Genomic DNA, 27,636 nt, shown 5'->3' on the forward strand with positions numbered 1-27,636 from the left:
CCTGAAATGCCTTTTTAAATGTTTTGTTCAGACCCAGAATTATTTAAAGACTGCATAGAGAGAGGGCCTTGAATATAAAATACCTTACCACCCAAATGACTCGGGATGGGAGGTAATCTGAGCTTGAAGGTGACTATTTTTAAAAACTGCAAACTCTTCCGTGCATCTTAATCAGATGCTTACCGCTGCAGGAAAGAAAAAGGTTTCTAAAGCAGCTTTAAATAAATACTTTTTTTATTCTGTTATTGTCTTTTTACAGGTACAAAGCATACAGCATGTTATAGTTTTATCAAAAGTGGAAAATACTGATGTTACATATGTAACAAATGTAAAAAATAAGTCTTCAATCTTACTTTCCCCGAAAGTAAGAACATACATTTCAGCATATGAAAATATCCATAAAAACACAGCTTAAGTAATTTAAGTTAATAAACAGTACAAAAATGTAGAAACCATACATGTCAAAATAATGGACAAGGACACCAATGACAAATGACTCCATGATTTCTCATGAATTAAAAAAATGTACACAAGTTCATAGTGTTTTAGTCGGGGTCATGTTTATAGGATCCATACACCACCATGATAATCATCAAACGCTTGGCTGGCCAGAAAAACACAAATGTGTGACAAAAAAAACAACACTTTCCCCCCCAAAAAACCTCCTCTCCTCCTGAACTTAGGCCAGAAAAACAGAAGAGGAAAAGTCCTCCCCTGTGCTGAAATCCTCAAATGTCTGTAAGGCAGGGGACTTGATTAATCCTCACTCTTGGAGCATTTAGCCAGTCTTCTGTGAGAAAACACACCCGGGCAAAGACACAGAGAAAAGGGATCATAACATTGGTGGGGTCCGCCATACCGTGCAAGCAAAACGGCGTTCTTACTTTCACAGCGAGGGCCGTGTCCTGTCACCTACAGGTGCAGTCAGATCAAACACACATGCTTCCTTTTAAGTAAATTAAAAATTGACCCCTAAAAAGACAGAGACCGGGAGTTTCCTTTTGGCTCCACGGCCCGTTGGAATTCTCTTCCTGTGAGTGTTAGTATTATCTACCGTCTTATCGCTCAGCTGTGAATGTGACAGAAGTTTTAGGAAAGGAGAGGCAATGCTGGTAATAAAGAACAGAAATGTTTGATCAAGATAACGTCAATGGAGCTTTGCAGTCACTAAATTAAATTCAGACACGGATTTCTTTTTTTCTCTTTTTTTTTAGCCGGTCGGTGTCAATGGATACGTTCTAATGAGGCCTCAGAGAGATGAATGCACGATTGTACAGTTGACTTTGGACCAAGAAAAGACTGGTAAACTATTCCAAGGAGGCTAATGACAAAATCTGTCATGTTACAGGTGCCATTTTTCTGCCTTACTGCATTGAAAGTCGTCTTATAATTCTGAATAATGTAAAAAAACATGTAGTCCAATGTTCTCTTGAAATATACAGTCTTGCTTTTCTTTTCGTTTTTTTTTTAACGGAGAACATCACCATATTCTACAACATCGTAATAAATAGTCTCATACATATTGCTCAGCTTCTCCTTCGTTTAGGATGGTCACCGAGCCGTCCCCACTGTTCATTTCAATGTCTTTTGCTGCCGCGTTCTCGGGAAGCAAGGCTAAGTCCTTGAACACATCTACATAATGTCCAAAGCCGGGACCCCAGTTCAACAGATTGTCCCAGTTGAAGCCCCCGGCTTGCTGGCCCAGTTTGTGGGGCAGAGTGTAGTGCTGCTCAGTAGGAGGCATCTGGGGAATGCCAGGCCCTCCTTCTGCCCTCCGGCTTGAGTACCGCCTCTGCTTGAGCCTCCCGCCGTAGTCCTCGTCGTCAGCGTCCGACTCGTTGACTTGCGAGAGCTTGGGGACTCTGGAGCTGTAAGACACCGGCTTCTCCCGGTCGTACTCCATCTCTGAACAGGTGAAGGAGTCGTGTGAGTCACTTTCTGAAGAGGACTCTGGGGCGGGGATGCCGTCGGCGGGGTTGCGGACCCTCGACAGCGGCCTGCGGCAATCCTCTTCTGAGCTGGAGCGGCCGTGGTCGGCGCTGCAGATGCTGGGGTTGCGTGGGCGCGGAGTATTCAGCCGCTCCACTTCCTCTATGGACAGCCCCACAGGAGGCCCCGTCTCCAGGGGGATCTGCTCAATTGGCTGCTTGAGCCGGCTGCCGGGCCTGGAAGTGTGGCCGTGGCTGGCCATGGTCTGGGGACTCTTGCTGCGCCTCCCCAGCCGCGTGGCGTAGTTAAACATGGGCGGCGGCTGGCACATGTCGTTGTGCAGGTCCAGCGGGCTGCCCTCACGACGGGCCAGGTTGAGTTCTCTGGTTGGCGTGTTGCGGTAGAAGGAGGAGGGCTTGGTGAACGGGGCTGGGGAGTGTCTGGAGAGAGGGTTGGGGGTGGGGCAGGCTGAGTGGGAGTGGCTGAGTGGGGTGGATCTCAGTGCCTGAGTGTACTGAGGCTGGTAGGTGTAGCTCGTAGCTCCGAGGGGTAGGGGAGACTGTCTGGCGAAGCCCAGCGGGCTGTGTCTCTGGATGGAGAACTTGGGCGTGTGGCTGCGGAACTGTTTGTAGTGTTGGATGATGTCTGCATCTGAAGGGGCGATGCTGCTCGCATTGTCTATGTCATAGTGTTCAATATCTGCCTCTGGGCCGTTACAGGGGGCGCACGGGGCACTTGGGACGGTCTCATTGTTGTGGGGAATGTCTGTTTCATCATAGATCAGATAAGGGTTCTCCCTCTCAATGATGTCCGGTTTGGGGTTCCCTTCTGGTTGTTTCCGTACCGTCATGTCATCTCCGTATGGAGGGATGTTATCCGGGTCATCAAACGCCACGTTCTCACTACCCTTCTTCTTTTTCTTCTTCTTCTTCTCCTTGGGTTTCTTCTCCTTGGGTTCCTTTGGCACTTTGGTCTTGTTGCGGCCCCTGCAGTGGTTGCACAGGATCAGGCTGAGCACCACCAAGGCAAGGACAGTGGCGCAGCTGCCGACGATAGCAGGGACTGCCCAGATGGGGAGGACCATCGTCTCCGCTGTGGGGCTCGGGCTGCAGACGAACCCGCCGTTGTTGGCCGACTTGCAAACATTACCCTGAGGGCACTGGACGCCCAGACAGGCCACCAAGGTCTCACAGGTCTTGCCCGTGTAGAACTCTGAGCAGACGCAGTTGAAACCTGAGCGGGGGTCCGGCACACAGCTGCCGTGGTTCTGGCAGGGATTGGAGCTGCAGTCGCCGGGTGGGACACATTGGTACGTGTACCACTGGTTGACGCACATCAAGCCGTCCCAGCACGGACTGCTCTCGCACAGGTTGGGACCTCTGCACCCGATCTTGACAGACGAACTGGTCTTAGTTAAGGTGACGAGGCTGTGTTCTCCAGTAAATGGCAGGTTCTCCCCGTTGTACTTCACATAGGCCAAGCAGCCGTCGAAACCTGCCAACGAATAAGAGAGAAAACGATTCAGAGAACAAGAACACAACAGTGGCCTGGAGGGGATGCTGGATTACTTCCTTGCAAATAACAGGAACTGGGAGCTATAATCAGAGCTAAAGCAATTTTGTTTAGATGAGTAATTGGTTCAAGCTTGAGACAAAAAAATAAAAAAGCTCAACAATTCATATTTTAAAAATCAATCGCTGGCCAATTTGAAAGAAATATGAAATATTTTCTAAGAGAGAATCCATCATCGGAGCATTGATAGCTCCGAGACATACATCTGGGTCGGATGAACGTCTCTGTGTCTAATTCAATCTTTTGCTTCATGTGTTGCCTAACAGCACTGCCTCACCGATGTAAATAGATTTTTATTGAAGTTATCCCTCTGCAGATTAAATCCATTTGTGCCTTTTCATTAGCTCTTGAATAGTGAGTACAACAGAACAAGACTACTCAGACACACATTGAAGTAACAGGCAGCGTGTCACAGATTTGCTTGTTTCATGTAGTCGTGTGAAAAAGGTCAACAAATAATTCAAATTGCTCATTTTTTACCATATTAGTGCATAGCATAGGTTGGTTTTCCCTCCCCCAAAATTTGAAAATTTACTATGTTGCATTACCTCCCTCTGGAAACCCTTCTTTCACCTTTTCCAAACTGTTCCCAGCTTGTGCTCGTGTACATCTGATCTGTGATTTAAGTCTAAACTAAGATGAGAATCCATGGAAATGAGACGAAAACTCCAAAAGTCCATAAAGCGGGCGTTCCAAGACAAAGTCAAATTAAATCAATATTAGGTATTTGGTCCATAAATGATACTCTGATAAAGAAACGTTTATTTAACTAATGTAAATTCATAGCAGGTAAATCTTAGCAGCGTCAAATAGAAACAGATTTGAAGCCAGATTCACAGAGTCTTGTTGGACGGACACCAAATATGGTCAGCAGTTTGTGCAGCAGACTATTAATTCATTTGGGGGAAGAAAAAAAAAAAGGTTTGGCCTGGATTTATAAGGGCGCACAAAGTCATGAGAGCTCTGTCACACACAAGTACAGCATGTGCATGTACACACACTTATAGTATATATAACAGGTTTCCACAAAATGTGCTGCTGCATTAGTTATTTACAGCAAGTAGAGTGGATGAGTTTCTTGGTCAAACGCCAGTTTTTGAAAGCATCAGCCTTTATGTTTGACACAGCACATAAATACAAATGTACACATGTGCATGTACATAGAGTGTACATCCAACAAGGATTTGACTGTTGAAGTTAGTTTTGGAGAAGATGATATCTAAACTATGTAGAATATTTTCACATTTCTATGCTTTATCTTGCTCAGACAAGACTCTTTCTGAAGGGGACCTGAAGCTGCTATCTAAGCCACCAGACTTCTCTGACAAAAAGGATAATTTTTTTTTTTTACAGAAAATCACAAACCAGGAACCAGGAGTTGCTGGTCAGCTGCTGCTTTGATTGGTAAGTTGGTTTGTGTTATTGTGTGACTTTGGTGTTTTAAATGGTTCATTTGGATTCACCAAAGTCACACAATAACACAAAGAAACTAACCAATCCAGGGAGCGGTAAACCAGCAACTCCTGTGTTCTGTGAGGTAAAATTACTGTTTTTATCCAAAGAGTCTGGTGGCTTTAAAGACTGCATAAAATAACAGCTTCAGTTCCACCAGCATAAACTGAAACATGGCTGCCTGACAGTAAGGTAAAGCAATGGAAATATTCTAAAGATAAAATACACTAAAATTGATATTGACATTTTTTTTAGCTTGGCCTTTATTTAGCTGTCTAACACATGTTTTGCTGCTGACCCTGTCCACAGCATACATTACTCTAAAGCCAATATCCTGCTTGCTTCTCCACTAGGGTGGTGCCGACTGCCATCTACTGTAGTAGATAATACAGATAATACCCTGATTGTGCATAAGTACCTCATACAACCCCACAATAAATTAGAAGTATCTCTTTAAGAAGCCTGCTCAATGGCATCTCAATTGTGGTAATGAGGGGCTGCTACTTAAATTATACGAGCAATCACAAGCAACACAATAAGGTTCTTAGCACTCAATCCCATTCTCCCCTAACACAAAAACATAATAAAAACACTGTTGAGTCTCACCTGCTGCAGTTTTCTGTTGAGCAGGTCCAGGTGGGATCCCTCCCAATGAAAAGGTTACAACGCTGAGACCTCCAAAGTCCTGGGTGGCGTGCTGGATGACCCTGGAGTAGATGCTGTCGACCTGGAGCACCGTGGTTGAGCCGTTCTTGACCAGCTGAAGCGTGTGCCACAGGCCGTCTGACAGCACTGCGTCTGACACGGTGCGCTCCACCTTCCCCCCAACGCCGGCATCTGAGACGTAGTGGATGTTGCCGTTCCTCAGCTGAGAGAAGGAGCAGATAGGCAGATAGTAGTTTTATTTCTTGATGTTAATATCCACATTATACAGGCCCATCACAGATTAGAGATAAGCAGACAGACCGGAAAAATCCCTGATTCTGCATATCATCACACTGTTAATATAATCGCCTAACTCATTTTTTCAAGTTTTGCAGGAAACACAAAAAACTTAACAGAAAGTGTAACATATAACATTTATTGATCATTTCACTCAAAAAGGATGGCTATTGGCATAGTAATAACACTGTGTGTAAATTATGTAACTTAAGAGAAATAAATAACTTCACACGTCACACAAGCCTGTCAGAAACATGACATGACAAGTATCATGAGCATTAATGTTACTTCAAAGTGTCATTAATGTTCATGACACATCCCATGTCATGTTTATGACACGCTCATGTCACTCTTGTGTCTCACTCATGTAGACACCTTCAAAATAAAGTGTTACCATATCTTGTTTAAGTCACAAAGGCATGTTTAAAAAAATTGCCTAAGTCACATTTTATTTTGATTTCGGCATAATAAATCTGCTTAAGTCACACACTTGACATAGGCCATTATCTTAAAGGGGTAAAATCACATGATCTGATCAACTGAGGATGTAGGCGATTTGGCCATCATGAGGAGATGATTAGGCAGAAAAAAACAATTTTGACAAAAAATGACTTAGGCGATTATTTTAACAGTGTGACGATATTGTTATAATTTCCATTACAGGCATATGATAAATAATGCTCTCTGAGGAGCATAAACTTGGGTTACAAATGCAGCTGTTTAGATTAATGCAATGTCAGTATCAATCATGAGTGATGAGAGGAAGTCTTCTGTCAGTTTCCACAAAACTACCACCACACTGCTATCAGAGTCTGATGTTGAGGTCTGAGATCGAAAGCATAATGCAACTTGACGCTTGTAAATCTCTTCTCCCGGCGGGGCACGCTGCAGTTAATCATGTTCTCACGACTTGTTGTGTGTTGTTAATGTTGTTCAGCCAGATGATGACCAGAAGCTTGCAAACAAGAAATTCAGAGAAAACACGCTCATTCAAAAACGCCCACTGCTGAAGCCTCCCTCCAGAGAAGAGGGGACAGAGTGCGTCTTTAAAAGAAATTAATCAAGCTCACTTTGGCATGGACAACAAATTTGCGGCTTACACAGCGTATGGTAATCTCATATGTGTACTCCCCACTTCGATGGAAAAGTAATCCCGTTCTCCTCCCTTTTCAAAGACCCCGAAAAATCAGCAATGATAAGTAGCTTCCGGAGGAATTGATTTAAAATGGGAAAAGCGGAAAGTCAGCCAAGCCAAAGAAAACTGAGTGCTCTAAACCTGGAAAACCTATCACTAAGTTTATCTATTAAACATCTTTAAACAAGGTTTTTTTTTTTATATCTCAGCATATATAGAGTTCAGACTCTAAACATCTGTACATATACAGCGTGGGTTCCCCTGCTGCTCAGCTTATTTTAGGAGTCGTGGTCCCTATAATACTTCTGTGGGCTGTTTAGGAAGCTGCGATGGTGATTTCGATGAACACCAGAAGCTGCTCAGAGCCGGAAAACAAAATCATAAGAGAGAAAGTCTGATACTAAAGTTGGGAAGGGGTTGTTGGTGGTGGTGAGGGTGGAGGGGGTCTGAAAGGAAAATTGAAGAGGATGAATGAGTGTTCAGGCCTCTTTGGGCAGCTGCCCAGGATCAGTCAGAGGGAGGGGGAAGGACTTTTACTAAAGGGAGGTGGCTGAGAAAGACCCATAGAGTCTGCCTATAGTTGGAGAGAGTGTGTGGGGTGAGAGCTGAGAACATGTACAGACACTTATGTTCAAGCTTATCTGCACACAAACATTCAGGGGACCTTTCAGCATCAGCTTACTGTATGTTTGCACACAAACTAACACACACTCACGACTGCTAAAGCTTTTGGCGATGCGACCAATCATCATCTGGCAGCCATACTGCAGACCGTCAGCTCTGTCATCTCACACGAATGGATGAGCCAAAGCTGATTTGTGTTCTTGGCACTGATTAGAGGTTAATTATGATCATGAACTATGTAATTATGACTTGCACGTTCGCTAATGAGCTTTCTAAATCTGTGAGTGTGGCTATCGGCTGATGCTCACAGTAACACAATTATCTGGCTAATTAGTGAAGTAACACACTATTGTGTAACAACCAGAGTTAGCTGAATCTTCTGAGATAACTAGCAGTGATTTTTTTGCCACTATGTAAATGTCAACATTTTCTATGCCACAGTATCCTAAATGTCCATACAAATACACCTTAACAAACAGGTCTTAACCTATTTCTTAATCTAGGTCTATTTGCATTAAGCTGATTCTTCATGGGACCTCAGTAATAAATGTGGTTTAAGGAAGATTTGATACTGACGAGTAACTGTACACTTTACTTCCTATCATGATTAGTTAGTTAAGTTTATTGGGTGCTTTATTTTTGAACCATTTGGAGCATTTCAAGCAATATAAATTGGTTGTGAACCCAAAAAGTTCCCAAAAAGCAAACAAAAAAAAAAATAGCAGGTGACCCTTGACCTGAATCGCCAACTGTGACGACATCAGTGGGCAGTCAAACGAAAAGAGCATGCAGAGGTCTCGTAAATAGTTGGTTCACACTAGTTTTTTGGTTGAAAACAAATATCTGGAATAACAGCACAAAAGCTTGCAGGTAATCAATGCTATCCACCATCTTCCTACTAATCTTTACTTCCATTGAGCATTGCTTAACACCTTCTGTTAATGACTGATCCTATGTTACAATGGTTCTGACCAAAACTAGTGGAAGAATCCTGAGCTGAACCGGTTTAAGAACCAGAGCTGAATTGTAGGAAAAAAGGGACATGAGGATAAACTTTCTGGCTTCACGCCTAAACTATAATATTGATGGGGACAAAAGCAGGAACATGGTACGTTGTGGAAAGAACCTTCACTTATATCAACTGAAAGAGACCTTTACTTGTAGTTTAAGTGCATTTTAATATGTTTAAGTACAAAGCCTTCATATTCTTTGATCTGTTCCTGTTGGTGATATTAATTTGCTGTTGCTGCTGTTGTGCGCTGATAATGCACAATCCAGACTTCCTCCCATGAACACTTGCAACAGTTCAGGGCCATTCAGAAGCTTTTATTGTGAAACCACTAACTGAGGTGCTGCATTTCATTATTTAGAGGTGGTCTGAATTTACTAAACAGTGCATGAGAGAGAGAGAGAGGGCAGTATTTTGGTGGGGGAAAAAAAGAAATGTACATTATGATGCGTTTAACATATGAGCTATAATAGTATACTGCAGTGTATTAAATGTAATTTTTTTTAAATTTATGGTATGTTTCAGTCTACACTACGCCTGTCACGAAAACACATTTTTTAGGACGATATATTTTCCCAGAAACTATCCCGATAAACGATAGTATCGTATCGCTGTTGTTTTAGTTTTATAACGATATTAGAGCATAATGAGTACATTCTTTTCCACAGCAATGAATTCTTAAATCTCGAGAATATTAAACATTGCAATTGATATGTGGTAAAGAAATATTAAAATATTCTAGATAAATAAAACATAAATAAATAAACTACAACCAAAACAAATAAAATTGACTTTCAGGCTCTGTTAACAAAACATTGCAATGAGAAGATCATTGTGTATTATATTATTCTATTATTAAATTAACATTTAAACAGCTGAAATTGCTGCTTGGGAAATATAGTTGTTTTTTTTCGGGCAATTCGTCAAACATTTGCAGCAGTACTTTAAACACAACACAAAAAAGCACAAAAATTCAATATCTTGAGTCCAGAAAAAAAATATCATGTCCATTTTTATATATCGAACGATAAGTTGATATAGTAATTATCCCGAAAGGCGTAGTCTACAAACACTCTCTCACCTTCACAGTGGTGTAGTTGCTGCTCTCTTGCACATGCAGCAGAGTGCCGCTCTTGCTGCGTGTCCTGAACTTGACCTCCAGGCTGCTGGGACTGGCGAGGTCAGAGGTCTGCCTCAGAAGGACGTCGCGTTTCGGGCCCTGCTTCAGAGAGTAATCCATGCGGCCCGTGCCATCCAAGGACAGGGCGGTGTCTGCTGTCATGTCTGCAGGAGAGAGATAGAGAATGTCCTCAATCCTGTCGGACTTCACACGAGTTTCACAGGCGACTCTTGAACTTATATTTCCACTCCAGAGCTGGCGGACACTCAGGCTCAAATGATTTTCCTAATCCGACTGCCATAACCACAAATTGGCCCTTACATTCTCACCAGTGGTTGCAAATACGTTCCCATAAGTTAAAGATGTAGGTTTATTCACAGGACAGCCAGCGTGCCCTGAAGCAACATACTGAACCCACATCACACTTCAGAGCTTCATATAAACACTACAATTATAAATGTAATCTGCAAAGAGTGTGGTTTTATTATGTGCTTATTAGCTGTGTTAATCTTTAAATCAGAATCTCAAAGATCTCCGTTTTGTTCTCTTTGGCAGCATTTTTTGTCAGAATTGCAGGTGAGTTTTTGGATAAAAACTGTGTGATTTGCACTTGTTTTAGAAATGTCACTGCCTGTAGTGATTGCTCTGTTCTGTTAGGTCATAGAAACTGTTTTGTTGCAATGCTAGTAGAAACAGAGAAAAAACTGTATGCCGCTTCACATATAAGTGAGCAGCGTGTTACAATAAACCGAAAAAACACAAACAAATATACATTTTTCAACAAGTGTGATGAAAGATCAGGCTACAATCTTAATGAACAGAAGCTTCAATACAGAGTCATTTCCCCAGGAAGTTGGCTTTATATACACAGTTAAAAGTAAAATATGACTTGTATTTATGAGTAACACCATAAAATTGTTGATGGAATTTGAGTTTTTGTTGTTTAGGAGGACTTCCATTACAACTCCATTAGAACTCCTTTGTGTTTGTGCCATTCTCCCTCTTCCTCTCGTAAAATAATGATTTAACTTGAGGCACTAAACGCTGGCATTAAAATGTCAAAACACAACGGAAGTAATGAATCAGTGTTCAGTGGATTTGTACATCTGTGCAAATATTTTGCATCAAGATGAACTTTGGTGAATGTTGACATGCAAATTCATGCCACTGAATAGAAAACTGCTTAAAAAAACAAAAGAGGCATTGTTTGTTGACTGATGTTTATGGTTCAAATCTATCTTTTTGATAAACTTTGCGAACTATAGTTCTACTTCACCAACCAGTTCTACTTGAAGTCACTGCAGAGGCCGAGCTCTTAGGACACCCAGCTTGCAAGAACGCAAGGATTAACTTCGGTCAGCCACTGACTGATGGGTAAAATTTGCTAAATTCACTGTAACCACAAGACTACAGTCAAGATGATTGGCAGTGTCTAAGTCAGACCGCTGGATTTATGGTTTAAAGAATTGACATTTCTCATAACCTCATGGCTTCCTTTTAAAGGATGTTCCTATTTGTCCTATTTTCACTGTTCTTCCTGGCATCAATTTTGTTTTCTCCTTTTGTCTCCTGAAAATCAAACACATGACTGAGAAAGAACGCTCCATTTGTATCAGAAAAAAGTGCTGCTATGTTGTTTCGTGCCATAAAGCAAAACCAGCAGATTTCCCACATGATCAAATCCAACGGCAAACAGAGAAAAATTAAGTTTTGAGGTTTCCAGACTTCTCAAGTGAAACAATTTGTTCTCAGTAACAATATCAGTGATTCAAAATAAATGTGGTAATGATTATTGGTTACACTGCTTAACAATATGTAGCAATTTATACAGTAGCGACAAGTTTCTAGCAGTTTTTGTGAACCTCAAAGGTTTCTGAGTCTGTTCTAGTTCTCTGATGTCAAGTATTTATATAATGAAATGCCCAAATGCTTTGGAAAAAAGCTCAGAATGCAGTGATGTGGCCTATATTAAGCTACGCGGTGCAGTTCGATGACTCAGGAGGGAAGAATCATAAATAATCATGATAGAATATTCCTTAGTAAGTGCAGCATCAGCAAAAAACTTCAAAGGCATATACTTACATTTCTCACAGAATTTGCCAGTGAAGCCATCCACGCACTGGCACTGCTGCCAAGACCAGTGGTCCAAACAGGTGCCCCCGTGTCTGCAGGGGCTGGCGGTGCAGGCTCCTTCCAGTCTCGGACATCTACAGACACAACGGCAAACACAGCGTCAGTTTGACAAGTCAGCCGCACAGTCGGCAGCCGGGGGGGGTCCGCCAAAAAGGAAAAAAAAGGGTCAGATGAGCTGTGATTTCTCTCCCCGTGCTGCAACACAAAAAAACCCATAAAGAACCCCAAGAGAATTAGCATATTAAAAGATCTGTTCTCGCCCTCGCTATTCAGCAGCAGGACAGAGAAGAAAAAAAAATCTCTGGAATTCTGCAATTGGTTTCCCCCGTCAAAAATCTGTATTTAAAAAAAAAACATCTTTTTAAAAACTCTCGAGAGGGTTTGGGAGTGTGAACAGATGTCCCACAGCGAGAGTCGAGGAGGTTAGAGAAGACGGACAGATGGGAAGAAGAGGGAGATGATGGAGAGCGGGTGAAAGCGGGAGCAAAGGGGGGGCGGGGTTGGGGTATGCGGACCTGTCAAGGATGCCACGCGATGCCAGCGCCTGACTGGGCTCCAGCGGGCGCCCGTTGACGGCGAACTCCATGATGCAGCCGACAAAGTCGTGGGTGGCGACCTGACCGCGCCGATGAAGGACGGGTTCTATTGACCTGACGCCTCCAACCGAGAGCCTGTTGGGCTGCACGTCCAGGATCCTGCACACACACACACACACACACACACACACACACACACATATACACATTAACAGAAGCACACAAAGACTAAAATGGCTGCAGACATGAAAGTACATATGCAAAGAAAAACTAAAAGCTTACAAATGCATTCAAGTATGTGCACACACACACACACACACACACACACACACTTGCACATAAAGACACTGCAGGTCAGCGAGTTTCACAACAACAGGGTCCAGAGACCCTTAAAAAATAAACCTCCTGCAGACCTCTGGCCCTTCTTCATCTGCCAAATCGATCTCTCTCACACACACACTCACAAACACACACAAACACACACACACACACACACACACACACACTTATGTACACACAAAAACACATGTACAGTGTCAAGTGTTCACCCCACAAGGCCTGGCTCAAAGCTGTGTGTAAAGGCAGTGATCATCCAGTAATTTAATGACGGTTTACGTCATATATTGCATATTTACAACAGATGACTTCATTTTACTGTTATCATTGTACAAAAATGTTTAAGAATTGCATATTAGGCCGAAATGTTAAACAATTCACTTTCATCTAGATACTTTGACAGTAAGGTAGTGATAAACTGAGCAAAATAACAGCATATTGTAAGGGAAATTAAGCTGTTATCACTTGGAAAAATGGAAAGACAAGGAAGAGAATTGGTATGTCCCCAACTTGGGGTCAGGACCACCACAACGGATCATAAGATGAATCAGAGATGATTCATTCAGTTCAGTTGGTTTATTTTTTATCATATTTTGACCTCATCTTTGTTTTTACTGTTGAATAAGTTGATAGTTTTACTTCTTCAATCTTCTTACAAATATACATATAAAAAATGCAATTAGTCACAAGTTAGTTTTAAGAGAAAAATAAAAGAGGTTGGGCACCACAAAATATTAGAATTGTTGCCTATTTCGAGTGTCAGGTTGATATAGGATGAGGTCAAACAACAAGTGGAAAGAATTCAGCTAATATGTTCTCACCAGGTGCAGCAAAACTATTGGTTCTGTAAAACTTTCCATTATTTTTTCCAGACATGGAAAATGTCATTATGCATTGAGTCTTCCAAGCCTTGGACCTGAAACTGTCAACACTATTTTAATGTACACAGTTGGATCATAGAAACAGAACATCTGTGTACTGTGCTGCATGTGTGTGATTTCTCTTACCAGTCGGTGTGCACTGCCACATTGCTCACAGCACAGTAGCCTGGTTCCTGGTCCTCACCACACAGGTCCACAGTCAGGGATGCAGCCTACATGATGACAGAAACACATACACGACCGTCTTTTAGACACAACAGCTGTTAAGTCTCAGTCAGTTAGTGCTCGTTTGAGACTTTTTAAAAAGCCATTTCTGGAAGACTGTGGTTGACAGAGTTGTTTGCAGTCACTCTGTTTCTCCCTCATTATAATCAGTGTCATGTGGGATTGAGTGTGTCATATATACTGGTTCAGTAAACACTTTCACGGTTAACTACTCTCCCTTTTGCTCAGCTAACTTGAGTTTTAGTCAAAGTTAGTGCTGGAGCCAAATAAGCTCAGTTGCTTTCTAGCTACCAAATGAAGAATGCTGGCCAGCAGCCTGCAGCCAGCAGCCTGGGCTACTTTATAGCAACCGAGGTTAGGTTGTTAAATAACCAAATGTTACAAAAGAAAAAATGCATTTTTTTAAACCCATTGTTCAAGCTTGGAGTCATTAAAACTGCATAACCTAGGGCTACACTTACAGTTTGATCTGATTTGAGCACTTTTCTATCTTTTTGTAAGATAGAAAATTCAATATTTGTTGCTGTTGGACAGAACCTGGCTGTTTGTTTCCTGCCCTTTAGTGTACAGACACTGAGAGTGGAATCAATCTTCTCATCTAACTTTGCCAGAAAACAAATAAGTTTTTCCAAAATGCTGACATATTTCATAAAACGTTTTGAAAAGATGTAGACAAGGCGACATTAACTGTGTCAGGCCACATTCTGTGACTGTCACGATGAATGACAGTCACAGAATGTGACTGCTTTACACCACATATGCGTGTTAATGCTTGTTTTTCTAAGGAGGACTAGCTTTTAAAATCATATTGTTTGCAGCTCGATTCCCTGCCTAAACATGTGCACATCTTTAGGACTAAAGACTCATGTTTTTGCCAGACTAAATATCTTTTCATGCACTGCATCATGGCTTTCACTCCGGGGTTCTGGTTCAACCCATTGAGGGTTACTTCAACCGCTTAAAATGATTTCTCCCTGAGTATTTGTGTAACTAAGTCCTGTTGTTAGTGTGAGCTCTGCCCACCAAATGGCATGCAGGCCAATTATTTTTCATCAATTCATCACAGTGGTTTGATGGGAGAGTGGCATAAAAAATCCCATACATTACAGCAAAACATTTCCTATTTCCCGTTAATGGTCGTAAAGCTTTTGTCCAGATGTGGGTTACTCTCTTGCTCTCTCTGTGCTCTGACAGGCAACGACCCTGCTAGGAAGAAAAGAAATGGGCTGGTGAGGAAAATGTCCGGAAAAGTGTGTGAAAGTGTTGAAAAACCAGGGCAATCACGCTCCACCTCTCCTGGATCTTAAGTAAACACGGACCACACCGGCCCGGATCTCTGACACAAATCATCCAGGAGAGCACGACCCCACCAAGCGCACACACCCAGACACACACTCTCACTCCCTCACAGTACACTTGAGTCACACTTGAGTCAGACACATGGACACGTACACAAAACCAAGTCACACACAGCGACTACAGCGAGCGAGGAACAACAGGACTCATTTGTCTCGGACACATGCGTGACTCTCTCAAGCGCCATAAAAAACATCAGCACCACATGAAGATTTTATTAATGTCTTTTCCTGTGATCAAAGGCACTACAGCCATGACTTAAGTACGCTGCACTCACTGTCAAGTGTCTCACACTGTGGAGGAGGAAATATGTATCTCAAGGAACCCCCTTGGAAATGAATACCGAATGTAACACGAAAAGTTGAGGAGCGTGTTTTTGTGCTTGGCTAACGTAGGAGGAAACTTGAAGAGAGCGCCGCAGGAGATCATTGTGTTCCCCGTGACTAATATAATGGAAGACCATGGCATTGATCTCTGTTGTGGTGCAGGCACTGAGTAACTGCTTTTACGCATTTGTTTTCTCCTTTGTTTCTAGGACAAATAATGCAGCTAATCAAAGCTTGATGATTAGCTGCTGGTGCTAATCAGCTACAGCAAGTCCCAAGCTGTCAAACTGCATTTGCAAACCTCGTTCATACAAGTTTTTGTTGTTTGTTCCTACTTAAAACCATGATTTAGAATAAACTAGCAGAACTCTTGTTTGGATATCCTCAGCTGTGATCATTTCCAGACAGTCAGTTGCTGTCACATTATTGTTGTTACTGTCACGCTACTTGTTATTATTGTCATATCACCAAAATTGTATTTATTACTCTCCCCTGTGGTGTTGTTTCTATTTGCACAGATTTTGAGGCTTCTGCCGCCACGCTAATACACTAAAGGGGTAATGCACTCAGTCAGGACCCCGTGCATCAAACTATAACTCCACTACAGTTATAGTTTTAGAACTGTGGTTAACATCGTATATATATAAACAAAACTACATGGTTATGTTTTGAAAAATGTCATGGTTGGGGTTTAAATAATTTTGTTGCTTATGCAAAAAGTTGCATGGCATAGGTAAGTCAAGATGTCACCGTAAATAATGAAATCTTGACTTTTGGTTTAAGAAGCGACACAAACTGGGGTCTTCTAGGAGAAAATCATGTTTGTTTAATCTGCCCTGTCCTCCTCACTACGCAGACTTTCTCGCTCTTTGTACCACGTCACCTTAGCACTTGCTCTGAGCATCTAATGCTTACACAAGTTAGTTTACACTGAAGCTACTTGAAAACCTGATGTGTCTGATGTGCGTTGGTATCAGGGAATTATTACCCAACTATGCAGCTCTACTTGCTAGCATTTTAGCATCTTTACAGCTAATTGTTGCGGTTAAAGGGATGCATCTTGACTGTTTTGATTTTCATTATTGTTGCTCTTGTTTCCACCAACAGCAGCAAAAACGTCAGACAGAGACAAGCTGGTGAACATATTGGAGCATTTAGTGGATAAGAAATCAAATATTTTCCTCAGGAGGAGGTGGAGACCAAAACAGAGTAAACAAAGAGTCATTGTTGGAAACAGAAACACAACTCAAAATAAAATTGTGCTGTTAGTCTGTGTCTGCTGGACAGATGCATGTTTATACAGTAAAATTTAGCATATCATGACCTGTGACAATGTCAGTATTTTACTAGCATTTATATGAGTCTACATATTCAACCCATTTATTATAAGTTACATTGGCAAACTTTAACATGACATCCAGCTGTACTGTTAAACTCACTGTGCCAAAGCAAATTGTGTGTTTTTTATTGCATTTGACAATTAAACGGATCTGGACGATGATTATAATTACAATCGTAACAGTATCTGTGAACTTTCTGCTCCCTCTGATTACTTGGAGCCTTCGTGATGAAGCGGTGCATGACCGTGTCGGTGGTTTCTGTCTGCTTTTGACATTGGCTCAGAATTCAGGAGGCAGGAATTGAGAACAGACCTCAAGCCTGACCACCGAAATGACCCACAGCACCTTCGCAAACACAGTGATCAGGTTCACTTTACACCGCCTGAGGGAGTTGGCACTTGAGGCATGACACTCTCACACACACTTTTCTGTCTCATTCTTCAGGAGCTCTTACATGACCACCTCTTATAATATTCACTATATGCACGGACAGAATCTCAACGTGTGCTGTATTCCTTTCCATCCCGTCACTCTGCACCATCTCAAAACTGACAATTTAACGATTTTACCAGCTTCCTATGAAACTCTCAGTGCACGGTGGGAAATGACAGATTTGAAGTCCAGCCGGAGAGCTACATTATAGAAGCTCTGACAGGGCCTGGTCGGATTTTCTTCCCTCTTTCCTTGCCACTGCATTGCTGGCAGCAGAAGCCTCTCATTCAGAGCACAGGAGACAGAGTTTCAACCTTCAGGGCCATTTTGGATCCTCGTATTGTAAATCACAACGAGCAATAAAATATAATTACAAACCATGAAAACCATAAGCTGAGCTACCCGTGGTTTGGGAGAGTTTAATTATCATCTGATGGTGCAAAAAAGAATATAAGGCCAAATTTGGATGCAGGTTTAAGCTATAAAAGCCCAGGACATAAATGCTATTGATAGTGCAGCACACGTTGTAAGTCCATACCATGTGGCATTTCTCAGCTTTTACGCAATGTTTTTGCTACTAAACCCCCAAAAAACTACTAAGCCAAGTATGCATGTTGAAAACGGTTTAAAAGGCGATCTAATTTCGACCGTAAAAACAGACATTCTTACCATCCCTGCTCTCCTGGCGATGACTGTGTGGAACTGCCCATCTGAAACTTTGATCATGGTCATCAGTTTATAAGTTCCACTCCCCAAGTTGAAGGAGAAGCGCATCCTTCCCTCGAAGATCTCCAGAGCCAGGAACTCCGCCTTGTCTCCGGTCTGGTTATCGTGGTTGTACATAAGCAGAGCGTTGCTCTGCAGGGTAGCAAACTTGATATATATGTAGTTATTGTTGGGATCCAGAGACGGAAACTCCATGTAGGAGAGCTCCTCAAAGCCATAGCTGTTGAGTTCACAGTGTTTGCCGAAAACCCCTGAGGACAAAACAGACCAAAAGAGGAATCAGAGAGGAAGCCAATGAATGATTCACGGTGCTGCTGTGATAAAAATATCCACAGATAAAACAGAATCTTTATCAAGCAATACTATATGTTCTGTCTTAAGTAGAAACAAAGCAGATATTACTGTTGTCAGATCCTAATCTTGCATCTTTGAAAAGTTTTACTTTTAAATTGGAGGCGTATTTATGACAGCAGCAATACTAATGTGGAGAAATGGAGACACAAAATGAAATGACAGTGTCCACTTTTAAATCATGAATTAATGATGGCATAACTCTCTTCTCTTTAGAGGGACTGCACAGCTGAAACAGCTTGCTTTTCAATTTAGCAGGACTCGCTAATACCCTCAAAAGTTTCCTACTATTACTTACCAAATGGACAATGACAGTAATATCCATCCACCCGATTCTGACAGGAACCTCCATTAAAACAAGGGTTACACTCACAGTGATTGATGATGGAATCACACGTTTTGCCTGGGTTCACAGAACAACACAAATTAAAATGGATGGGGTGGCAGACAACACAGGAAAAACCCCGAGGGGAACACAGTTCACTTTCCCCACAGGCCAAGTCATGCAGGCCTTTCATCACCTCACAGCTGAGAGATGTACTGCAAAAAAAAGAAAAAAATCTGCGCTCCAACAAATCATTTAAATTACATTGAGTCTTAGATTGTGATTTTTGTTGAAACAACCATAAAATTTTAACAGGAAGATGTAATTTCATCTGTTTTAGTGCAGTTTCACTTATTCTTAAATTTTTCTTAACACAAGTGATGCTATTTCAGAACAGAAATTACTCGTCCAAGATGACATCATTTGATCAAAAACATCTTGAAACCTTCATTGGAAAAAAAGAAATGATCTCACTCAATTGGCAGATTCTTCTCACTAAGAATAATCTGATTTTCAAACTCGTTGCATGATCAAATTACATTTGGAACAGGCTGTTTTCTTTTTTGTTTTTTTTTGCAGTGCAGGAAGACAAACAGTTGCAATGTACTTGAATTTCTGGCAAACATCTAAATGAGTTGAAAGGTTTAACAACATGATAAGGAATGTGACACTGATAATAAAAATAATGGACTGGGGCAAGACAATAAATGATCCAGGCATGGCACAATACAAAAAGACTGACAATGAACTCCTGCAAATATATTTCAGGCTGTAAATCCTGAGACAAGTTGCCTAATGGAGATTGATTCTGCTGCCAAAAACCAGGCGGGGAAAACAGGAAGTTGAGAGTTCACTGCGAGGGCATGCAAACTACTGTAAGTCAATAGGTGCATTTCTCCACCAGGGTCATTTATCTTGATGAAACCTAAAAGATTTGTGGTCATTTTTTACCGTCATAATAAAAAGGGACAGTAATGACTTGACTTGAGGCAAATCGCCTGCCACGGCCCTCTTTTAAAATGTCTTTCAGATGCTGCAGTCAGTGGCTGGACAACATGCAGGATTCAAATGACTGTTCTAAGTAATTCCACTTAAAATCCACTCCCTTTTTATCAAGGCTAATAACACAGTGTATGCATTACATTTCCAAACTAAAAGGCCTGATTGGATCTTTTATAAAGCTGCTCATTTGTCATACAACTCAAAACAGAGCCAAATGAGAATACCTTGATTAAAAAATCCTTTTGTGTACAGTTGGATTAGAACTGTATCTGTGTGTGGTCATGGCTGCGAGCACATGGAGGCACAAGATGAAATGTGATACTGGTGAACTGTGTTTGGAGTCTACACTCAAGTCCTGACTAGGGTCAGTCTCGCATCATCCTTTTTATTAAAGCAAACATGGCAGGCTGATATGCATCACAGCTGATACCCCCCAACTAGTAATCCAAAAAACAAACTGTTTTTGGCAGCCATGCTTGTATGCTATGGCTACAACACCTCTTGGAAACATTCAGAAGCAAATATTATCCTTGGACCCAATGTCAAGTGTGTGAGTGCTAGTGAGTGAGTGCATGTGTGTGTCCCCACATGTTTTTTTCCCCCAAGCCTAACATGAGTGACTGTGTGGTCAGACATAAAATGTGACTCCTACGTGTACTGTACCTGCAAAGCCGGATTTGCAGAGGCAGTTGAACCCGCCGGGGAAGTTCTGGCACAGCGCCCCGTTCTTGCAGGGATTGGAAAGGCATTCATTGACATCCCTCTCACAGGCCATCCCGGTGAAACCTTCAGGACAGGTGCAGGAGAAACCCCCCACCAGATTGTGGCAGGTGCCGCCATTGTGGCACGGCGATGGCTGGCACTCATCGATGTCTGTCTCACACAGAGCTCCTGTGTACCCTGGCCTGCAGCTGCAGGCATACGGCTGCAGGGGGTGGTTGGAAACAAGGATCACTGGGACGCTTTCTTCTGTCTTCATATCAGGCCCGACACTGAGACGCCTCTTGCAGCTGCCTCCATTCTGGCACGGGTTGCGTGTGCATGGATCATGGTCCACCGCATCTATTTGCACCCCACTCTGCCTATGTAAAATGTCTTTGATACTCTGGAAGAATGTGGCCACACCACTGGGGTTGACATATTGTCCGTGGCCTCGTTTCACAGCTGCCATTAGGAAAGTCTGATTGTTGAGTTCAAATGCTCCATAGAGCAGCACCCCGGTGCCGAGTCCTGCTAGCTGAGAGTTGGCAATGCGTAGGAAACTGAGGTAGTGGTTGGTAAGGAAGCTTTTGACTCCTTGAGATTGGAGTCGAATTAATATGCTGTTGTCTACTGTGGCATTCGTGAAGCCCATGAATAGGACTCTGGCTGTGTTGCTGACTGAACCGTGGACACCATCACTGCTACGGACGGTTAGTTCAAAAGTTCCATCAGTTGAGCGGGCTTTTGAGCTGAGGTTGCACGTTCCAGTTGGGATACTAAACAGACCGGAGGATGGGGGAATGAGGGAGCAGTGGAACCTATCCTGAACGTCAGGGTCTTGGGGTCTTACATCACCCAAAGAACCTCCGGGAAACATGTTTCCAAAGTAGTGGACAAAGATTTCCATGGACCTCGGCTCTGAAGGATTGTCATTCTGATCGTTTACTTTGACGTGAATTGTTCCCGTGGAGGACATTTGAGGCACACCAGAGTCCCTGATAACAACAGAGATGTAGAAGTCACTTATCTGTTCCCTGTCGATCTCCCGGCTGGTGATTAGCGCTCCAGCTGGACTAAGGCTGAAGTAGCTGTTGGCAGAGCCAGAACTCAGAAGGCTGTATAAGAAAGGGCCTTGGTTGGGCGGTAGATCTGGGTCAGATGCTGTGAGTGTTGCAACTGAAACGCCAGCTCTCTGATTCTCCATTACCTCAGCATAGGTGGTTGTCAAAGTTGGACCGTTATCGTTGATATCTTCCAGGTTCACAATCACTGTGGTGCTTCCGGTTGCAGGAGGTGTGCCAGTATCCACAGCAAGAACTGTCAGATTATACACAGGAGTTGTTTCTCTGTCTAGCTCTGCAGCCACAGACACTTGGCCAGTTTTCGGGTTGATAGTGAAAACATTTTTATCAAACTCAGGAGCAATGGAGTAGGAAAATCTGCTCCAGCTTGGGACAGAGTCTGAGTCTTCAGCACTCACAAAGGTAACCAGACCTCCAGGTGAGAGGCCTTCACTAACCTGCACATCATACAGCTCCTGAGTAAAAACAGGAGGATCGTTGGCATCCAGAATTGTGATGTTCACAAACACCTCATCAATATCTGCCCCACGGATGCTTCCTGCGTTCTTTGCCAACACCTTCAGTGAAATCTTTTCCTCTTTCTCACGATCCAGAGTACCTGTGACATAAATCTGGCCTGTTTTCTTGTTGATGCCAAAGCCTTTCTTTCTGCTTTTCCCGAAAATGAGGTAGTAAACCACTCCATCATCTCCTTGGTCTCGATCACTGGCGAACACTTCCCCAACCACTGTGCCTTTTGGAGCAGCTTCAGAGATTTCAAAGTAGTACTGTTTTGAGACAAAGCGGGGTACGTATTCATTGGCTCCCTTTAGCTGAATGTTGACATTGGCGAAGCTGCAGCGCTCCTCGTCTGGGACATTGAAGGCCTTTACTGTTAAATGGTAGACCTGCTTAGCCTCGTAATCCAAGAAGCCCTGGGTGGTGATGGTGCCCGTGTTCGGGTCAATAACAAAGAGGTCACTGTCTGATGACTGTATCACATACGCCATGACTGCGTTAGCTCCTGCATCGCGGTCTGTGGCGTTCATTTTGACTACAGTGGTGCCACTTGGAACGTTCTCCTGCACAACGGGGAAGTACTCATCAGGACTGAACACAGGGGGGTTGTCATTCACATCAGTCACATGTATTGTGACGGAGACATAGCTTGTTTTTGCAATCCAACCACCATCAGTGGCTGAAACTCTCAGCTCATGCTGCTGCTTCTCTTCAAAGTCCAGAGGGTGAGTGAGGGATAATACTCCAGTTTTACTATTAAGTGAAAACAGACCCTTGTCGTTGCCTGAAGTAATATTATATGTTATAAGGCCATTCATTTCTTTGTCTTTGTCCCTGGCAGACAAGGTCCTTATTGCTGTTCCCACAACAAGGCTTTCAGGTACAGTAGCTGAGATTTGGCTTTGTGAGAACTCAGGTGTGTGGTGGTTTTCCTCTGTGACTGCAATCCGCACTGACGTTCGCGACGACAAAGGAGGATTTCCTCTGTCATTTGCTGTTATGTCAATGAGGAAATATTTATTCATATCAGATGTAAGGGACGAGGCAACAGTAATCCATCCACTTGTTTTATCTAGTTTGAACTTACTTGAGCTGTTTCCTCCTGTTATTATATACTCAACCTCAGAATTAAGGCCAAAATCTTTTTTGTCATGAGCTACAACCCTGATCAGTCTGGTGCCAACCTTGACACTTTTGGTGACAGGGGTAAAGTAGCTCGTTGAATCAAACTCTGGGGGATTATCGTTGCTGTCTACAATGTTTACAATCACTGTCGTCTCACTCATCAGAGGCTTGACTGCCCGGTCTGAGGCCGTAACAATGAAGCTGTGGCGGTTTATATTTATACTGCTAGCACCTGTTGAGTTCTGATACTTTAACTGCTGCTTCACGAATATGGCTCCGGTGCTGGCATTTATTCTGAAAAATTCTGACTGGGAACGAATGAAATAGAAGATTTTGCCATTGAAACCCTCATCAGGATCTGTGGCGGACACCTGCGTGACTAGGGAGCCCACCTCGGTGAGCTCAGGGTAGTCCAGATAGTAAGAGGGACGACTAAATCTGGGGGCATTATCGTTAATATCCGTTATAAATATGGTGACATCTGTGCTAACTGTCCAGCCAGAGTCATGGGCAGACACTTTCACTATGTAATGATCTGTGTCTTCTCTATTGAGTGGCCTACTTATTGTTATGTCTCCTGTATTTGGATTGATACTGAATGGAAGGCTGGTATCTGTTATTGAGTATCGGCTAATTGCATTTGAACCAGCGTCCTCGTCCGTGGTGGTGACTCTGGTCACGGTGTAGCCCACAGGGGCGTTTTCAGCCACTGTAGCACTAAAGATCTTGGAGAACCTGGGAGCATTATCATTCACATCCAGGACGTTGATGAGCACTTTGACTGCTGTGTTTTTGGCTGGCAGCCCCCGATCTGTAGCTTTGACTCTCAAAGCGTACTGAGCCACCTTCTCCCGGTCCAGCGGCCGTGTGGTTCTTATTTCACCAGTTGCTCTATTAATGCTGAAGCTGTTCTCCTTGTTGCCGTCAATGATGGCGTATTCAAGCTGTCCATTGGGCCCACTGTCCAGATCGACAGCAGAGACCATGAGAACCCGCTGAGGTGAAAGGTTCTCCAATATCTCAGCATGGAAGGGATCCTTATCAAACACTGGGTGATTGTCATTAACATCCAGAACAACTATTTCCACTTTCTCATAGGAGGAATAAGGTGGGAAGCCTTGATCTCTGGCCTCAATCCAGAGAACGTATTTCTGAATGTGTTCATAGTCAAGAGGATGTCTGACAGACAACTCGCCTGACAGCTGGTCAATATGAAAGGCGTTGTCCAGGTTACCACTGGCGATGTAATACGACAACGGTCCGCCCCTCATCGAAGACCCTGTCACCATTGTAACGACGTGATTGGTCGGCTGGCTCTCAGGGAACGTGAATGCGTTCTCCTTCAGTTTGATGACTGGGAAGTTTCCTCCAGTGACAAAGCGGACGGTCACGGTGGTTGTGTCCGTTTTGGGGTTAGCTCCGCCGTCTTTAACTCGAACTGTGAGGGTGACTTCTGAGCTCCCGGTCAGCTTCTCGTTGGCAGTGATGGCTCCTCTGACGGGGTCAATCTTGAACTTTTCAGAGTTGCGCCCCACTAGGGAGTAGTGCAGCTGGGCGTTGGAACCAGAGTCCTCATCAGTGACAGTCACAGCAAAGACCAGGGACCCTAAAGACATGAAAGAATTTGAGTTTATTTAAAAAATGCTGATAGTGCACAAACGTACATATAAACACATATTTGTTAAGAGTTCTCTTTCTTCCAATCATAAAGCCTTGTTCCAAACTGAATGTGTTGAGGTTAAAGACTTTTTTTTGTTCTCCTTTTAAACAAAAGTAGACGTTTCCTTTTTTATGCAATTCATGGACTGACCTGCTGCAGTCGAGGCGGGTATATGGGTGACATAGGGGTGGTGGTGGAAGCGAGGAGGGTTATCGTTGATGTCGGCCACCGTCACCGACACGGTGGCAGAGCTGGACAAGCCCTCAGGCTGCCCTCCATCTGTTGCCACAACCAGCAGCTGGTAATTGGCCCTGTCCTCTCGATCCAGCAGGGAGCTGGTGATAATCTGTCCTGTAGCGGGGTTGATGGAAAACTGGCCGTGTCCTCCGGTCAGACTGTAGCTGTGGGAAAGATAAAAGTGGGACAAGTTTCAGTGAAAGCCAGGTGAATTTGATGAAGTTAGGGAAGATAACTAATTGAATTTGTGTTGGATTATTTGTGATTGAAGTTATCAATTCTGTCAGTAATGTAATCTGTGGTAAATATTCTCAACCTACAAAGATATAGTGATTAGTCATTTTCACTACCCACTATCATTCATTCTGTCTTCCAAAAAAAAGAAGGAAAAAATAATTTCAAATAGCTCTACTGAAAATAAATATACTTCGGCTTTTGTAATGGAAAGTTTGTATTAGTGCAAACCTTCTGTAACAAACTGCTAAGAACTGCTTACAAAAAAGGAAAACAGAGAACATTTTAATAAACTGATTTTCTTTTTGCTGCACCTGCACATTTCTATATAATCTTGGTGTTTTAAATAAGTTATTACATTATGAAAGGACAATAAAAAAGTATGAAATTACACATAATCACCCTTTCAGTCCATCAAATTATCATAATTACCTCTTCTGAGTGGCTGTGCAGCTACTTCAGTTTCTGCATCATGAGCACATTTTATGCTACAGTGAGGTAATGGTGTTATTACAGGTGTTTCTAATGTAAATACTGACATGACCGTCAGGTGTTCCATAAGCCAGTCTCCTCAAACAGTCTCTACATATTGTTTGCTGCACTGGCAAAAGACTGAGTGGTCTGGTTTCCGTACTGTCACAATGTGGTCTACAGAGGGCACTGTTTCAAGCTTCACAAAAAGCACATTTAATAGAAAAATATGCTCAATAATGGTCACCACATTGTAGTGGCTTGACATCAGATAAGTTTGTTAACTGATTAAAGTATCCAGCTTCATATTATATAAAATTCAGCAACTGTTTTCTGCTCCACTGCTAACAGAGTCACTGTGGTTCAGGCTGGAGAGCTCCAGTATCCTTCATTGGATTTATTTTATTGGATTTATTTTTTTGTTTTGTGGGACATGGTATTTATGTATATAAAAAAAAGATTAAAAAATAGAAAGAATCAAAAGCTATAAAAAAACATCACATGATAGAGAAAAGAAAAACAAAGTACATGCAAACAAAACCACACACAACATGAAAACTCTTCAGGACTGAGGGGCCACCGTCTTCTGCTTTCAAACTGATATCATGTTTCAGCAGCAGGACCCAGACGCAAATGTAAACTGACACATACATGTACACACCAGTGCATATTTTGAAAAGGCTTCTTGAAAAAGCATCCCCCTCCAGAGATGGGACGACAAATTACAGAGCAACTGTGAAAGCAGAGTGGATGCAAAGCTTATTTGGACATCATCAGCAGCATAAACTGTCCACAGACTGGAACAGAGTCCAGAGACAAGTCCAGGTTTGGGACTTAATGGGCTGTGAGAATCAAAACTAATAACTGAAGGTAACCAGTTTCTGGCCTCCATTAAGGGCCCCGAACCCCCTGGAACCCCTGATGGGCACAACTCATACTGTCATAGGCGATTAACATCCTCATTACCATGTTTTGGGAAACTGGAGCGCACTGCGGTACCCCCCCAATGTGCACCCAGTGGGGTAACTGAGGAGAGAGGAGGGGTCGGACTTGAGTCAGTGTCCGGCTTGAGAGAGACCGGCCAGAAGCTCTTACAAGCTCCCCCATGGAGGGGGGCTGTGAGTGTGAAAAAGCTGTCGTCCAGCTTGAGAATCACGGCCCAAACAATGACTCGGGTGTTGACTAAAACTCTACACTCTGCTCCTAAACTCCTGTCAACAATTGCAACATCGGCCTGGAATTTCACAAAGCTGGTGATGAGGTAGAACGTTTCACTGAGGGCGCGAGGAAAGCCAAAACCCAGTCCTGTATGGCCCTGAAAGGATATTTTCACACCAGGGAATCAAAGCAAAGTAGAGCTGACCTGATTATTCACAGTAGTTACTGGAACTGCATACATCTCCTCTGCATTGTAAAAAATGGATTCATTAGTCCTATGCACACAAAAGATTTTATTCCTGCGTTAATCTGTCTAATAAAGTCAAATTTGATATAAACCGTCAGAGCAAATTATCTACTGTTTCCTTCAGTGGTTGCTGGAAAAAAGTAATCAAGCTATGAGGTAATGTCATCTGGTGTATTATTTTTTTTTCTTCTCTTGATTAAATCTAAAGAGGAAATTTGAATGCAAAAACATTCACTTTTTACTTTGTCTGTTCCGGAAAGGACATAACATTTTACATTTAGACCGTTTTAAGAATTAAAACGTGTATTTGTGGTCATTTCAGGAAAATTAATTTGTTGAAATATCGGATTGGGTTTTTTTTTGGTGCTCAGCTAAACAAAAACTAAAACTATAATCCTGCAAAAAGCATGTTTGGACATTCAATAATTAGAAAAAACAGATCAGTCCAACCTATATTTAGGTTTAAATTG

The 27,636-nt window shown here is 42.7% G+C and overlaps 1 protein-coding gene across 1 annotated transcript in view; it reads right to left on the reverse strand.

Annotated features, from left to right (window-relative positions):
- Window positions 1-216: 216 nt before the first annotated feature.
- fat4 (FAT atypical cadherin 4) overlaps window positions 217-27,636 on the reverse strand; it is a 109,800-nt gene continuing 82,380 nt past the window's right edge. The window contains exons 8-17 of the mRNA XM_059346118.1: window positions 24,970-25,220; window positions 20,416-24,765; window positions 18,724-18,828; window positions 18,018-18,325; window positions 13,796-13,881; window positions 12,432-12,611; window positions 11,866-11,990; window positions 9,745-9,947; window positions 5,560-5,821; window positions 217-3,423 (exon numbers count right to left, since the gene is read on the reverse strand). Of these exons, the coding sequence (XP_059202101.1) occupies window positions 1,514-3,423; window positions 5,560-5,821; window positions 9,745-9,947; window positions 11,866-11,990; window positions 12,432-12,611; window positions 13,796-13,881; window positions 18,018-18,325; window positions 18,724-18,828; window positions 20,416-24,765; window positions 24,970-25,220 (7,780 nt within the window). The 3' untranslated portion in view covers window positions 217-1,513. The remainder of the gene's footprint in view (window positions 3,424-5,559; window positions 5,822-9,744; window positions 9,948-11,865; window positions 11,991-12,431; window positions 12,612-13,795; window positions 13,882-18,017; window positions 18,326-18,723; window positions 18,829-20,415; window positions 24,766-24,969; window positions 25,221-27,636) is intronic.

The sequence above is a fragment of the Centropristis striata genome, chromosome 12 (assembly GCF_030273125.1).
Source record: "Centropristis striata isolate RG_2023a ecotype Rhode Island chromosome 12, C.striata_1.0, whole genome shotgun sequence".
In the NCBI taxonomy this organism is placed as follows: Eukaryota; Metazoa; Chordata; class Actinopteri; order Perciformes; family Serranidae; genus Centropristis; species Centropristis striata.